This window comes from Dermacentor albipictus, chromosome 1, assembly GCF_038994185.2.
Source record: "Dermacentor albipictus isolate Rhodes 1998 colony chromosome 1, USDA_Dalb.pri_finalv2, whole genome shotgun sequence".
Taxonomy (NCBI): Eukaryota; Metazoa; Arthropoda; class Arachnida; order Ixodida; family Ixodidae; genus Dermacentor; species Dermacentor albipictus.
In genome coordinates, this window is record NC_091821.1 from 434768392 (window position 1) to 434784521 (window position 16130).

The 16130-nt window shown below is 45.9% G+C and overlaps 1 protein-coding gene across 3 annotated transcripts in view; it reads right to left on the reverse strand.

Moving 5' to 3' along the window:
- LOC135908172 (putative ATP-dependent RNA helicase Pl10) overlaps positions 1-15770 on the reverse strand; it is a 76123-nt gene extending 60353 nt beyond the window's left edge. For 2 of the 3 annotated variants that reach the window (XR_011511470.1, XM_065439936.2), the window contains exons 1-6: positions 15612-15770; positions 14062-14107; positions 12800-12949; positions 11891-11993; positions 7800-8003; positions 2738-2973 (exon numbers count right to left, since the gene is read on the reverse strand). Coding sequence is in view for 2 of the 3 variants with exons in the window: in XM_065439936.2 (XP_065296008.1) it covers positions 2738-2973; positions 7800-8003; positions 11891-11993; positions 12800-12949; positions 14062-14107; positions 15612-15656 (784 nt within the window). In the remaining variant the exon portion in view is untranslated. Of the gene's footprint in view, positions 1-2737; positions 2974-7799; positions 8004-11890; positions 11994-12799; positions 12950-14061; positions 14108-15405; positions 15586-15611 lie in introns of those variants that run through there. The other variant, XM_065439927.2, reaches the window with a different exon arrangement.
- Between the last annotated feature and the right edge of the window lie 360 nt (positions 15771-16130).

Here is a 16130-nt window from a genome sequence, read left to right on the forward strand (position 1 = left end):
ACTAAAACAAAAATGGCGACCAGCGGAGCAAGCTGAACGCATTTTTTCTTCTTGTGAGTACATTATGTGCATTAAATGTTTCTTCCAAATCAGTAATGAATAATATTGTTAATATCGCCAATTTTGCGGCAATAACATAGCCATGTTCACTTTGAGGGGACAGAAACAGATGGGCGCGCTTAGCTGCATGCTGCGGAAACCGCGGCATTTGCCTTCACTACTATCCGAATACGGTACGTTTTCGCTAAGGGTGGGCAAATATCTTAGCTGTGTTACAAGCGCCGGCATATGAATAGGGTACACATTTAACGTATCAGTGTAAATGTGGCTCCTATCATTGCCGCTCGTGATTTGTTGCATGCCCACGAGTGCAGACGAGAAGAATCGAAAGGCGCCCTTTTTGTTGTTGTTGACCACAAGCATTATAAGCCTACACATAATAAAGGCAAGTTTGGTTGTAGCTTTTTTTTTTATCATGAAAGTGCGGAATGTGATGAAAGGAATGAAATGGAGCATCTGCTTAAGAATGTTTGGTGTGTGCAGACCGCTTGGTTTGTCTTGAAGAGTCGTTCGCGTAGCATTCGACAGATGGTAAGCGCGATTACACAAGGAATAAAAAAGCGAATTTTGACGACAAAATTCAGGGATGTGATCATTACGCGAGTGCGATCATTATGCGAGTGAATGCGTTATTTAATATGAGCATGCCGAGCTCACTCAACGTCGTCATCGCTGCTAGCTTCATACGTTTGTATGCTTGCAGATGCACGCAAGCTCACGTCTGCACGCTCACGCATGTGAAGACAGTGCGGCAAGGCTCGTACACGTGAAAACGCGGCGCGATCTCGGTGAACAGCTCCTCTCTGTGACAATGCGAGACGCCATGTTAGACATGGTTTGCACGCAGTCTAGTGCGCCATAGCAACGCAATCATGGCTGGTGGTCGACGGAAGTTCACAACGGCTCATGCTTTCGGGGAAAAACGCAAGCGACATTTTCGGATATCCAAATGGCGTCGGATGAATCAGCAGTGATGGCAACCAGCACAGCGACATGCGCCAGCGAGCGAACGGCAGCTACCGAAGCTACGGCCGCGCATGCAATGCCTGCGGCCAGCAACACGTCGAGGGCAATGCGCGTCGACACGCTTCTCGTCACAGAAGCCGAACAAGTGGCAATTAAACGTTGCTCGGAGGAGGAACGACAGAAGCTGTCTTCATTATCAGCTACACACCGAAAGCAGTCACTTATCGGGGATTCCCCGGAAGCGGCGGCGAGCGGGACCGTGTTTACGATTCTAAGCCTAGCGGCTCTAAAGCGCCTGCTTCGGTGCATGAAATGTGAATTCTGCCGTGGCCCTTTGAACACATTAAAGGGCGACCGGGAATATGAAGTGGCCGTGAAACTAGTGGTGAACTGTGCCATTTGCGACAACATAAGCACCGGATGGAGCTCGCCAAGAAGAGGGGAATACAGCTGAAAAAGACCAGCATCGGCTAGTGGCGTCTGACAAGAAGCACGCCAGAGCAGAAAAGTTCATGCATGCCATAAAGAGGCACATGAAAGAGAGCGATAGTGATTATGTGCCTGGTGGCTTCTAGTGCAAGGTGGACTTTAATTGCTTGCTGTAATTGCTAATAATAAATCTAGATCATGTCCTGGAACTTCGTTTTGCGTTTTCTCAAAAACTGCATTTCTCCTATGACACGTGCTGTTACCCACAGTATGTTTTGATGTAATCGTCCGATTTCAATTATTCTTGTTGCAGTCAAAAGCTTATGAGTTCCTACACACAATAAAACTAATAAAATATGATATCCCTAATGCTAGAATTTTTTATGTGCCAATACAACACAAGAATTTTGAGCTTCATAACCCCCACATTAGATATGGCAATAACTTTTGTAATAATAAAGCTAAAATTACAGTGATGGTCTAATTGTGGTCTCTGATAGTTCTAGAATGTGTACATACAAATTTGCTCTGATATTCAGTGGTAAAATTGTTGAAAAGTTGGGCAAATTGATTTTAAGAAGGTATTAATTATCTTAAAACTACATAAAATAAGAAAAAATAAATTGTATATATGCTTCTAGCAGGCTAAAGTAAACTTTGCCTGAAAATTTTATTTGTATATGACAAAAATTTAAGAAAAAAATCAAACACCAGTGTCTCCCCTTAGATATCACCGAACACACACACACACACACACACACACACACACACACACACACACACACACACACACACACACACACACACACACACACACACACACACACACACACACACACACACACACAAAACATTAACGAAATTAGTTTTAGGACTTGCATATCCCCTTATGGCTGCCTGTGTAACAAGGGCACAAGAAACACTGAGGAGGACACACCTGCCAAAGAATCAAACCACTAGGTAACGTCAAATGCATATCAAGGCTGAACTAGGCCACAGGAGGTACAGAACTGGTTTGCATGTGGTGCGGAATGCAAGTACAAATGTTGCAGCAACACTGTGGCAACAAACGCCATATGACATCAACATTTATGTCAGTTCAAAATTGTTTGGAAGCATTTGTGACTACAAAGCTGCAACAGAGCATTTTCTAATGTGCATTCTTCCCTTGGAGACTCGCTCGTGCAGACGTTCTGGACAGCCAAGACTAACGGGCCCTGACATTCCAAAATCACTTGAGAGCACGAGATCACTCGTGCAAAAGGAAAAGAGCACACTGTACCTGTCTGGGCGCAAGCCATCAGGTCTCGCTTGGAGAGGATGATGGGAATGGCGTGCTTCTGCACGGGTGTGGGCGAGGTGTAGTGCGCCAGCTCGATGTTCATGCGAATGATCTCCGTCAGGGAGCAGTCGTCAAACGAGCTGATGTGCTTGGGTGAATCATCACCGGTCGCCTCCACAGGAATGTCCTCATACTTCTCAAAGTTTATGCCTGTGTGTCCTTGCGAGAACAGCTCTCTGCACAACAGCACAAGGGCCGAGTCATCAGCAAAGGACAAATAGAGTGCACCGCACGCACATGCTGCTAAACCAAAGCGCACAATGGGTTGTTGCGCTTCTTAGGGTGGTGTTAGGGCAAGGAATCCATTAAATCTATTTTTCTTCATTCCTATTACCGGATGTATTTGTCAATCGGCTCGGTGGATTCCTTGCCTTGACGCAACAGGGCCTAAAATTGAAAACTGATGCAACACAGTCAAACCCTTTTATAACGATCTCGGCAGTAGCTTTATCGGTAGTTATTGTGGACTTGCCCTTCAAAATGCGAAAAAAATCAATGACGCTAGCCAGTGTCAACAGTTCCAATTTGACACCACTTTGATCTGTAAATAGGATTTTCAGTAACTTCATTTTTATTCCTGGCACTTTTCAGCATCCATAGCTGCCAGGTTCGCAGGGAAGACATTAGGGAGATTTGACCGGGGGGGGGGGTGAGGGGGGGGGCTCGGAGTCAATAGTTCACACGCATTTTCCATAACTGAATTTTTTATTTAGTTGCGACAGAGCAGGAATTGTATAGTTTTTGTTTCAAGACCACCAACAACCTACACAACTGGTCACCATCACTAAATCTTCGATGTGGCTGATGCCGCCCTATTCAAGAAGTCCTTAGAGTACTGTCGTGCGTAACAATGTGCGCCACTGCGACACTTCGCTAAAAGAATGTGTCCGAGGGTCGTGTCAGACATGGACGCTCGGAACTGGGTACGATTTTTTTTTACAGTGCTGAACTGTCTCTCGCATTCAGCGTTGCTGTGCGGTATAGAGAGGATTCCGAGCATCACCGCTGAGATGCGCCCAAATTTCAGAAGGCCGTCTGCGCCTCTGAGCTGGGAGATGGCATTCCACTGGGCATCAGCCCGTTCCTCTTGCAGCACATCTGGAGGAATGACAAAAGCCTGCAACTTCACAAACTCCATTTCCAGAAAGTTGAGAGCTTCATCTTTAGACTCTTGCGGCTCCTGTGGTAACAAGGCCGGAAACCTCTCCACAAAGAAGAGGACGTTACAAAATGACATGGTGTCAATGGATTTGACATCCGCAACTCGTGCATTAATCAGTGCACTGTCAGCTAAAGGAAATTTGATCCGAATGTAATCACAGGCAGTGACCATGTATTTCCGAACAGCCTCAAAAAATTGTTCTTGTTCACTTGGCTTGAGTTTTTCAACAATGTGTTTCGCTTCTTGTCCGATCACAATGTCTCGATCATGCTTCTGTGCATCTTGGCTCTTGTAGTCAATCGTAAGCAGGTCCTTGTGCTCCTTTAGCAGGCCTGGCCTCACAAACCTTGAAAGGAGGTCCTCAAGAAGCCCAAAGAGCAGTGGTTGCAGCAAGTGTATTTGAGGAGCTTGCGCTTGCAGGCGGGAGTTCAATGTGTCAAAGGCAGGGATAATAGTCTTTAAAAAAAGACAGCAAGCTTTATTGAGATCAGAACTCAGGAACACAAACAGCCGTTCCTCACGTGTTATACATGGTGCCCCCCGAGCCTTGCCTTCCACATCAGCACCCTTAGCCTTTTTCACCGTCACTGGTGTACTTTCTGCTGGCATCTTTCTCTTCTGTTTGCACATGATGGGCTCCGGTTGTGCAGTTACCGTTGACACCACTGTTGTCTTCGGAATTTGATAATACGACAGAAACTGCGGGCTTGTGCCTTCTTTCTTCACCTCATGAAGGAAAAAGCTCAACAGAGGTGCCCACTGGTCTAGTAGCCTTTGCAGGCACTTCCCAAGCGACAGCCATCGAGTTGGCGCGTGCTTGAGGATTTTTCGGAACTCAACATCGTGCATTTTGTGAAACTGTTTAAGGGTAAATTTTCTTTTAGCACTCTTTTCCAAATAAAAAAAAATGTCCACGAGGACTTCGTCCACTTTCGACGGGAGGCAAGACGCCACTTTTTCAGCCGCAATGTTGATCAAATGGCATGGACAACCAATTTTTATAACGTTTTCATGGGCCTCTGTCAGCACTGCCGCCACGCCATTTTTTTTCCCCAACATCACGTTGGCGTTGTCAGAACCAAAGGCTATGCAATTGGATAGCGGTATGTTGAACGAAGTGAGGGTATCTATAATCAATCTGGCAATGTTGCGTCCAGTTGAATGGCCCTCCAGAGTGCTTAGCGCAAGCAGTCTGCTCTCGATTAAGCCCGATTCTTTGGCAAAATAGGTGACCACGATCGGGTACAGTTGTGCTTGGCTGTCGTTACTACCATCTATGGCAACCGCAAACACCCTTTCTTTCAGGGCACTCACCGTGCTTTCCTGTGCGTAGCGAGCCATCTCACCGACAATTGCTGTAGTTTTAGTCCGAGAACATGCGTAGCGCTTCGCAATATCCGACTTCGGGAACATTTTCCGCAGCAGAGGTCCCACGTGTTCAGAGGCGCTCAGCGGGATGTTGTGCTCCAGCAAGAAATCCGTGAACAGGCACTCCGCTCGGATGACATCACTGTCGTCTTGTCTCACGAAAAATTGTTGGAGACGTTGCTGGTTCTCTTGGCACTGAAGGCTGCTGGCGTGCTTCTTCGACGAAATGTGCGTTGCCAAGTCGGTTCTGCCGCCGTGCGAGATGCTGATGTCGCAATTGCAAACAGTGCAAAATGCATGATGCTCGCCTTTCCGCGACGCCACAATACAGCCAAAGTCTGCGGTATACTGCTTTAAAAAGACTTGAAGGTATTTCTTGCGCTCTTTACTCAACGCCATTGCCGATGACGGACACACTACACCAGGCACCGGAGCGCCGAAGCCAACAAAGAACGTAAGAAAACATCCGATGAGCGTGTGGAGGCAGCCTAGTGCTACCTACAGGAAATACCGGCACAAGTGGAGAGAAACTACAGGGAGAATCAGACCCCAGCGCCACGCTTGCGATACCCTGGGCAGCTGCGTAGAAATCTCCTTATGAGTAGATGAAAACGACCGCGGCGCTTCGTTCGCATAAATAGCAAAGCAGAAGCGATACTACGAGCTTCAATTCTGCGCTTGACCCGCTACGCTTTTTAGACTCTTCACTGATCACGATGTCAATCGGTGTCACGAAGCTCCGGCGCTATGTGGCCAGACTAGGAGAAGGATTCGGCCGAACACGGGCGCGTTTTCGGGAGATTTCTGTCTCGGTCGTACAATCGTACAAAACCATTAGAATTCGGGAGTCTCCCGGACAATTCGGGAGACCTGGCAGGTATGAGCATCTAACTGCAGTTTCCGTTACGGGAGGAAGTGGCAATTGAAACGGTCTACAGTGGAACCCTGGTTATACATACCCCTATTTTGCGACGGATTAGCAGTCCCGGCGAAGTCCCCATAGAAGCAATGCATTAAAAACCCTAGTTATCCGACGGAACTTTAAGCCTGACCCACATTCTACAAAGACCCTCGTGAAGCTTTCTTTCCCACCCACCAGCAGCTGCCCGCAACGCCTGCTGTGCTGAAATAGTGCCTTTTCTTCTCCACAATCACTTTCTCCCTCTCTTCTCGGCGGAGTCTGCTCTCGCCGCGTTGGGGAAGCGTTTCGCTCCTTCCAGTTTCTCAGCAGCAGATCGGCGACAAGGTAGCGCGAGAGGCCTAGGTTTATCGCACGTGTTCTTTGTCATAATCCTAGCAGCCAGCGTTCAGCGGAGGTTTTCAGCTGTGTGGAGCACCGTGACGCACAACGTCCCGAAATCAGGCAGTTCGCTCGCTTGGCAATAAGCTGAATATTACCGAGGAAGCGGAAAAGTGGCATGGAGCCATGAAAGCCAGCATTGCCTAGGAATACCCGAATCTTCGGCATCATTAAGTGCGTCAAGCAAGGGTACCGGGAGCGGTTAGTGCAGCATCGGCTGGCAGCTATGCAGCGCACCGAGTCGTAAGAGAAGATCACTGTGCTTGACATCATGCATTATATTGCCAGTTCTGGGAACGCAGTGTCGCGAAGCACAATCGCTAACTCGTTCAAGCACTGTGGCTATAAGCGAGAGACTGCCTCCTCTGCTAGGGATGCAACAACCTCGATGCTGCTCCCGGCCGATGCAAGCTTCGCCGACGACAATTTTGAGGGTTTAAGCAACATGTACAGTGTTCCGTGACAGTGGCTCCTACCGCAATATTTTGTGTACACTTCGCTGCACAACATGGCTCTACTGCGCCGAAACTGAATAGAGAATCGGCAATTGTGACATGCAAATAAGGCCATTGCAGGGCCCCAATGTAAATGTAGCCCGGCACTTGGCAGTATAAGCCCAGTGGGTGTGGTTCCTGGTAGGTTTTAATCAATGCGCACTACTTTTGCAGTTGCTTCGCCACCTTCTCTGTGCATGCTTTCTCCCAACGCTAGTGCGACTGGCTTCTGCAACTTTGTTCATTTACTGCAAACTTCAGTCGCTTGTTATAACAAATTCGTAGCTTGTTGCAACATGCGAGAGCCAATTTTTCCCTGTGCCGTTATATTTACATGGTGGCTACATTCGAATGCAACGTAAGTTGTGGGAACATTAGAAAAGAGAATGGCGCTGTAGCAAATGGGGGCATAATACATAGGAGTCAATGGGATTGAGGTTGAGATCACGAAAACGTGACATAACAGCCGTGAAAATGCAACAGCAAGGAACCTATCAACGAAGGTCCATTCAATCAGAACTGGCCAAGTTGATACACTCATTGTTAGCAGCGCATACAAAAGACACAAGTGAAAGGAACAACAAACAAGCCGCTTGCCTGTGCCTTTGTTTGTCTGTACTAACTGCCATTTTATAACGAACTCCTAAGCCAAGACACCAAACAAGCTGTAACATGTACCTCTCTATCCGTTCGTCCCTAGGAAGCGGTCTGGTCCAGTCCTCGTCAACGTCAGCGTTGCGCCGCCCCCCATTGCGGCGGTCCCAGTTGCCGCCACGGTCATCCCGACCCCAGCCTCCGCCGCCGCCACCATCGCGTGAGCCTTCGCGAGGGGCCGCCTCTTGGGCCACTTCATCTGGGCTGCGCCAGTTTGAGCCTCCACCCCTGCAGCAAGGAGTGTCAGTTGAAAGTTTGCAGAGAGCTACCCAACATCATGGTACGTACATCACATCAAAGAGATACTTAAGGGGGCACATGGATTCCATGACAAATATCTGTTATTTACTCCAGGCATCTCAACTTTTCAGCAAATATCCAATCTTGTGTGTCGACTGCAAATATGCTATTAGCTTTTCTCCAAGTGAATTGCATAAAAAGCTTGAATTATGATTTTTGGCAGCGAGTTGCAAAATATGTACGGCAGCAGGATAGTTAAAATTAAGCAGGTTTGTTTTTGAACTTCCAAAGAGTGTAACTAGTAGCACTCTGTCATTTTAACATTAACTTTAACTTGTCATTTTAACATTTGCGTCTGTTTTCTAATATTTTAAGGTTGCAACGGCGTGGGTGGAATTTTCATTGGTGAGTTCTATTACATTTCAAAATGGTGCAATGCCTAAAAGACAATTTCATAGTGGTCCTAACCTCGAAGAGGCTCTGGCGATAACCCAGGGGAAAAAAAGAAAGCAAAAATGAAAGAAACTGAATGAGTAGCAGAGAGTGCCGCTCTCGAATTTGCAACTTGCAATATATATATGTATTTTTTTTCTGAGGGGGGGGGGGAGGACGATAAAACTAGTATGAATTGTATTGTATTGTATTGTATTGGGTTTTATGGCGCATAAGCAACTTAGGCTATCATGCGCCAAACAAATGGTCTAACTTATTTCAAAAATTGGGTATCCTTATCGAGGTCCTTGTCCAGACAAGGACTCTGAGGAGCCCAACAAACCAATTGAAGACCTCAGCCTTCTTCTCAGGACTGAGAAAATGGGTGAGGTGCATCATAAAATGCATGCAAAAAACGGCTAATAAATTTTAGAATTAGTAATTCTGTGATGTATTATATTGCGTTTAGGATCGCTGCGTCTTTCAAAAAACTAAAAACAGATGAAGTTTCTACTAGTGGGTTATCTCCTAAAAGCAGACTGGGATGGAAGGGAATGTGTTCATTGTAAAATACAGTAAAATGTTTTTTCCTTAGTCGTTCGAGTTGTGTGCACGAGAATAAAATGTGATTTACAGTGAGTTCATTGCCACATTTCTCACATAAGGGTTTGTCTTGTTTTTTCAGTAGAAAGTTGTGTGTTAAGTGGGTGTGTCCGATGCGCAGGCGGCATAAAATTACTTCAATAAAACGTTCCTGATGCCTGCATGATCTCCATTCTCCTAGAATAGGTTTTACTAAATGTAGTTTGTTATTTTCTTCGCTATTCCATGTACGCTGCCATTTTTCTTTAAGCTTGTTTTTTACTAACTTCATGCAATCTGCATAGGGTATATTTACAGTACTGATATCCTTATGGCAGGCTTGAGCGGCGCACGCGTCAGCTCTCTCGTTGCCTCTAATTCCTTGATGGCTTGGTACCCAACAGAGCTTCATTTCGTGTCCTCGCTTTTGAGCAGTTATTATGTTATGGATTATATTTCCTATTAAAGGTTCCCTTACGTTCCTGGCTTTCAGTGCCGTGCTTGCACTTAGCGAGTCCGTGTAGATAATGCTGTTTTGAATGTTCATCTCGACTATTTTTGATACAGCCACCGAAATGGCATGACATTCGGCTGAGAAAATTGACGTGCACTGAGGCAACCTGACTACCTTTTCCCATTTATCTTGCACTACAGCACTTCCGACGTAAAGTGGTGTTTTAGAACCGTCGGTATAAAATGCTGTGTGTTCTTCGTACTTTTTGTCTAGCGCCAAAAATTCTTGTATTATATGTTCACGTGGAGTTTGCTTTTTATGAAATTGTGTCAGTGTGTAGTCACCTACACTGGGAAAGGTGTGCCAAGGTGGTAGTGGTTCGGATCTCTGGGCAACATCAGGCAGCGTGTCTAGAATACCTAATTCCTGGCAAATTTCTTCAAATCTGAGAATAAGAGGTCTCGTCGCATTCGGTTTGTTGTTGAAAAGCTGCTTAGACGGGCACTTCGTAACTATGGAGTAGCAGAGATGTTTTGGTAGTGAGCGTGTTTTTAGGACATATGCACATGTGAGCATGGCTCTTCTATCTGCGAGGGCTGATTCGTTACATTCGACATATATAGGCTGTTTATCGGTGATGTCCTGTATGCCCCACTTGCAAGGCGCAGACCTGAGTTATGAACTGGATCTAATTGCTTCAGGTAGGACGGTCGAGCTGAGTTGTAGACTATGCACCCGTAATCGAGGCAAGAGCGAACTATACTACGGTAGATGTGTAAAAGGCAGGTCCTATCAGCCCCCCAGCGTTTATGTGAAAGAACCTTTAATATGTTTAATGATTGGGACGTTTTCTTCTTCAGGTTTTTTATGTGCGGCAAGAAGGTCAGTTTTCTGTCGAAAGTGATGCCCAGAAATTTGTGTTCACTTTTTACCGGCAATTCCGCTTCGTTCAGGTATAGTCTAGGATCTGTCTGTAGGCCACGTTTGAGTGAAAAAAGGATGGCCACTGTTTTCTGTGGGGAGAACCGGAAACCATTTCGGTTGGCCCACGTTGAAAGTTTATTTATTGTTAACTGCACTTGTCTTTCGCATGTTGCTATGTTTGAGGATGTGCAAGCTATCTGAAGATCGTCGACATAGATTGAATACATAATTGACCTTGGAATTATTTTGCTGACTGAATTCATTTTAACAACAAAGAGGGTCGTGCTTAAAACACTCCCTTGGGGCACTCCATTTTCTTGAATGAAATTTCTCGACAGGGTTGAACCGAGGCGTACATGGAATGAACGGTTTGACAGGAAGTCTTTTAGGCAGTTCAGCATCCTGCCACGAATGCCAAGTTCAGCCAAATCGTGAAGAATTCCGTACCTCCAGGTCGTGTCGTAAGCTTTCTCTAAATCGAAGAAAACAGCGAGACATTGTTGTTTGTGTATAAAGGCTTCACGGACAGTATTTTCAAGACGAACTAGGTGGTCTGTTGTGGAGCATGCCTTTTTGAAACCGCACTGATGGGCATCGAGAAGCTCACGGGCTTCTAGCACGAAGGTTAATCTCATATTCACTATACTTTCAAAGGATTTTGCGAGGCAGCTGGTGAGCGCTATGGGCCTGTAACTACTCGGAGAGGTTGGTGGTTTTTCGGGCTTTAAAAATGGAACAATGATGGCCTTCTTCCAGGCTTCGGGTAGTTTACCCGATACCCACACCTAATTAAAGAAACTTAACAGTGCCTCTACGGCAGGTTCAGAGAGGTGGGACAGCATTTGATAGTGTATTCCGTCAGGGCCGGGTGCAGTCTGTTTACCAGCGGACAAGACTGTGTTGATTTCTTGAACTGTGAATTTTTGCCAGCAGGTGTCCCACAATATTAGCTTAAGAAATCACAGAAATTTCAAACAGATTTTTAAAAATATGTCTATTTCCAAGACCTGCCCCCTCCCCTTGTCCTATAAGAGGTAAAACATTTTAAATAAGATTAAGAGGCTAATGCCCCAGCTTACAAATTCAGCCAGCGTCTACAAATGGACACAAGATTAACAGCAGGCATCACATTTCACTAGACGGCTAGGTAGACGTCGGCATCAAGAGAGCTTCCAACAATAATTTGGCTAGTTAACTTTTTTAATTACGAACTTCGGCAATGTGATGTAATAGTGAAATTGAAGACGAGGAGTAGTGAAGTCGTCTGCTTGGCATAAATCCAAGGACAACAACACTTTCGAGATGGGTGACCTGAAAATGCAATACAAGATACATTGTCGTTCAAGTTTACCAAAAGCATGCTTCTAACAGTTCGGGACAATCTTCACTAGAGCACCGCGGCACATTTTTAAAGCAGATTTTAACAGCATAATTGACACTGAGCCTATCTGATGAGGACACAGGAGAATGTGTATGTACTAACTGGCGTGGTGGGAAAGCATTGTTGCGAACGGGGCCATCGTTCCTCTTGTTGCGGCCACCAAAATTTGAAAAATCAGCACCTCCACGGCCACCTCCACGGTCACCTGCGCACAGCAAGAGACGCCCCCAAGCAGGTAATTTTTCGCCAGCAACCGCTGACGTGTTCGAGTGGCACAGCGAAGAGGAAGATGCAGCATCAAATGGCATAGAGAGTGCAACGCTACCAAGAGAAATTATTGCATTCACTCGGCACAAAATATATGAAGACCCGCTTTGTTTCCGCAGACAATAACTGTTTCAGCAGACAATGACTGTTACCATGATGAATGTGCACTTGAACACTTGTGGCCTTATTTTGAATTACCCACTCACATCTACAAGGTTCGGACTTGTTTTCTGCACATAGCTATTATAAAAAAAATGTTACTGAATGCTTTTCAAAATATATGCATAAAAATGTAAAAGGGCATCACACAAAGCCTGCACAGCTCCAAATCCATCAACTGCAGACCTGCACGCACTGACACACTTGGCACGCGCCAGAGGTTTGTGTAATACGATCACTGCTTCCCACTGCAATGTCACCCATGGCCTCGTTCACAGGTGAATGTAAGCTCTTCAACATTGTACGCATCATGGACTGGTTAGATTAATAAAAGATGTAATTATTTGCTGCAAGCTCAATGAACCTGCACTCCCTAACATAATTACAGTCTACTGCAACTCATTTAAAAAAAAAAAAAAAAACATGGGCAAATTTCTTGTCAGTAGTGCTTTAAATACAATGCTAGGCTCACTTTCCCAATGAATGAATGGGATGGCGGCTCAGCTTCTGAAGCACACCTGCTTTAACAGAAGACTTCTGTAAAGTACGTCACAGAGGCTAAATAAATATGAGGACGACACACACCTCTGAAGCCGTCCCTTGCTCCCCAGTCGTCACCTCCCTGTGGCTCAGGGTACGATGACTTCTGGTTATAACTCTGGGCGTTCCCCTGAGGAGGACCAGGCAACACAGACCGGTTGTTGCGCAGGTGCGGGGGCACGTAGCGACTTGGACCTGCAAATTCATTGGGACAGGGAAACTTTTCAAACTGTTGACAGAACAGTGCACGCAACACACTACGCACCTACAATACTGCACAACCTTGCTTTATGCACCTTTAGTTTTGACATATCACGAAATAGAAATACAAAGTTGTGAGGCACCATTTCATACCAAGTTTGATATGCATAACAGCAACTTGAGTTTCTACTGTGCCTCAACTACCAGAGAACAAAGCAGTAACTACTGCATAAGCTCCAGATGCACTGTGTCTACCAAATATGCACGCCACCACCTCACCACTGCACATAAACGAGTGCTTACAGACCATTCTACAAATAGCTGTATGGGCACTGCCACTTTCGGGACTGGACTGCAGAAAGCAACTGCTGGTAGCACTGATGCTAGCTGCGGCAAGCCGGTTCACGACCCTGCACACGGCTGCCACTGCTGATAGAGCAGCTGTCTATGCAACAATTGTCTAGTCCACAACGCCCATGATTTATAATTTACAAATACATTTAGCTACGCTGTTAACATAACCCTGCAATAAGCTGGGGTTCGCAAAGCAACAATATAACCTCTCTTGCAATAGCCAAAACACTACTGGCAGCAATCACATTCCAGTTTCCTTCGACATCTTAGCACTGTTTTAACAAGCATGTGTATTGCCAAAGCTTTAATGAGTACAAAGCAGCTTGGATGGCGACTGTGCTGCCCATAGGTGAATTCGATTCATCCTGTACTTCGCAAACTAGTTCACTGCAGTTCAGTGAAAGTTCTGTGCTAGTGCAGAACAGGCCTTGCACTACCTGCCCCGAGCCCTGTACTACCATTTCAGCAAGTGCGTGGAATTTTGCACAATCAGTTCTGCATGACCTGAACTGGGTAAAAGACAACATGCTGACACCATGCTACAACAGTGAAACAAATAAGAGGGCACAGAGCCTCCTCTATTAGTTCAGTAAGTGCAGGCAAATGGAATGGACCCTTAGACTTGCACTGTAGGCAAGGTAAGCTTCAAGGCACGATCAATTTAGGCAATGATCATTACACAAGACTGCTAGTGTTTTGCAGAAATGTTAATTCCTAGTTCACATGCAAGCAACAGGTCAAAGATGGCTTACCGGTCTTGTTTCCTTGAGAACCGGAGTTCAAGTCTAGACCAGCAAACTATGGAACAAGAAAAAACAAAAAACTCCAGAATGCCACAACTTACTGCATGCAACAAAAAATCGCCCTAATTTTATCTTACAACAGTTACAGCACCTTCGAATGCAGTATCAAATCATTCAAAACGAAAGAAAAAAGTGCACTTTTGGGGACAAGAATCGAGTCGTGCACATGAAAAGAGAGAGCACGTATGCAGCTCCCTCGGTTAACGTCTTAACAAAAGCGGCTCGCCCTTCGATCCGGCATTGAAATTCGTGTCCCGCAATAACGCTGTTAAGGTTTCAGGTGCACTGCAACAAAAAATAATTGCAACAATAATAAAAAAAAACGAACAAAAGAGCGAAACCAAATAAAATGCTCATGCAAACTTTCAGACACGACAATGGCATGTGCTGAAAACCAAGCACCTGCCATTGCTGCCTCAGCCAATAGTGAACAAGTTTTTTTTTTTTTTTTCTTGAGAGGAACCAAGAGCAAACTAATCAAAGACATCGGTAGCAACGGCTCGGGCGATATTGCCTCGCGAGCTGCCACGGCGATGCAGTCACTACACGCTAGCCACTACGGGAAGAAAACGTAGTACAAATAAGAGGCAAGCAAACTGCAGGTATTCGGCAGCGGCGGCTACTAGCTCTGGGCTGCGCGCGGAAGCGAGTTAATCCAAGCGTGCTCAACATGTCACTCCGCAGGAAACACTGAAGATATCGTCGTTACGTCGCGTTTAAACCTAGACGCAGTCAGCGGTCGGCCGCACGCCAATGGGCGAGAGACGGGGCTGAACTTGCACCAAAGCGCCGAAAGACCTTGAATCGAGCACGAAAAACGGGCGGCCCACGACAACGTGTTCCAATGAAACGGGTCACGCAAAACGAACAGCGTAAGGACCACTAGCAAGTTAGCGAGACACACGAGATGACGTTTCGGCGCACTGAATGAAAGCGGAGCTTGCTAAGCCTGAAACCGGCAAGCTGCCGGTGTCACTTTTGGCGAGCGCTCTAAAATAGTCACGAAGGGGCCCTCCCGGAAGAGGGCCCCAAGCCGTGTCAGCATTACCGATCGCAGGGGCAGCCACAGGGGGTTTTGGACCATCGGTCAAGCAAGGCGGGCGCACAGTTGGTCGGCGGCAGCGAAATTTTTCCTCCTCTTCCGACGAAAGCGAACAAAGGTGAATCGAGGGCACGGGCAGGCAGCCTGTCGGCGGGCTTGTCGCTAAGACTAGTTTGCTGTCGTCCTCCTCATGAGAGTTACGCTCTGATCACAAACAGTGGGTGTCACTCGTGAAAGAGAAAGGTTATTACATTGTTGCAGAGGACCCAACACGATGCAAAATCCAGAGGCACGGAAGGATTCCACAACGGTAAACTTTTATCCCAATGCGCCATCTTCTTGACAGAAACACCGTGCTAACGAGAGCTAACCCTAACTTGGAATCCTGCAGTTTGTTTTATGCCGAAATAATAAAAAAAACTGCCCGGTAGAAAAGGCCAAATTGGCTGAAATTTACCTGCTGCTCTAGACCCTTCCCATTTTGGTTGGATTCATTAATCATATTACACAAAACAAATGGATAGTTCACGAATAATACGTGCGACTCAACCACAGGAATAATCAGTTCCTCTTGCAACAAAGCAGAGGCCGCAGTGATGTCATGTCCTTGTATCGCAGTTGTCTTGGCCATATTCGTCTTGGAAAAGTACCAGCCAAACGTGGCGCCACTTACCGAAAAAATATTACAAAATTATTAATAAATTTTATAACAGTTACACTTTAAAATTGTGTATTGCTTAGTGTACTGTATTATGCTTTATTTTTTATTAATAAAAATGTTTCTAGAACTAGACACGTCAGTGGATAGGTTTGTATTATTGAAAGATCACTTTGGCGCTACTATCGCTACGAAAAAAAATGGTCTGCTCAGTGCGCGGGGAAATTTGACTTTTCAAATTCGCTAACTCAACGGATGGACAGAAAAATATTACGAAAGCCACCTGCGAGGTTGCCAGCCAGGGCTCAGGCCACCCGG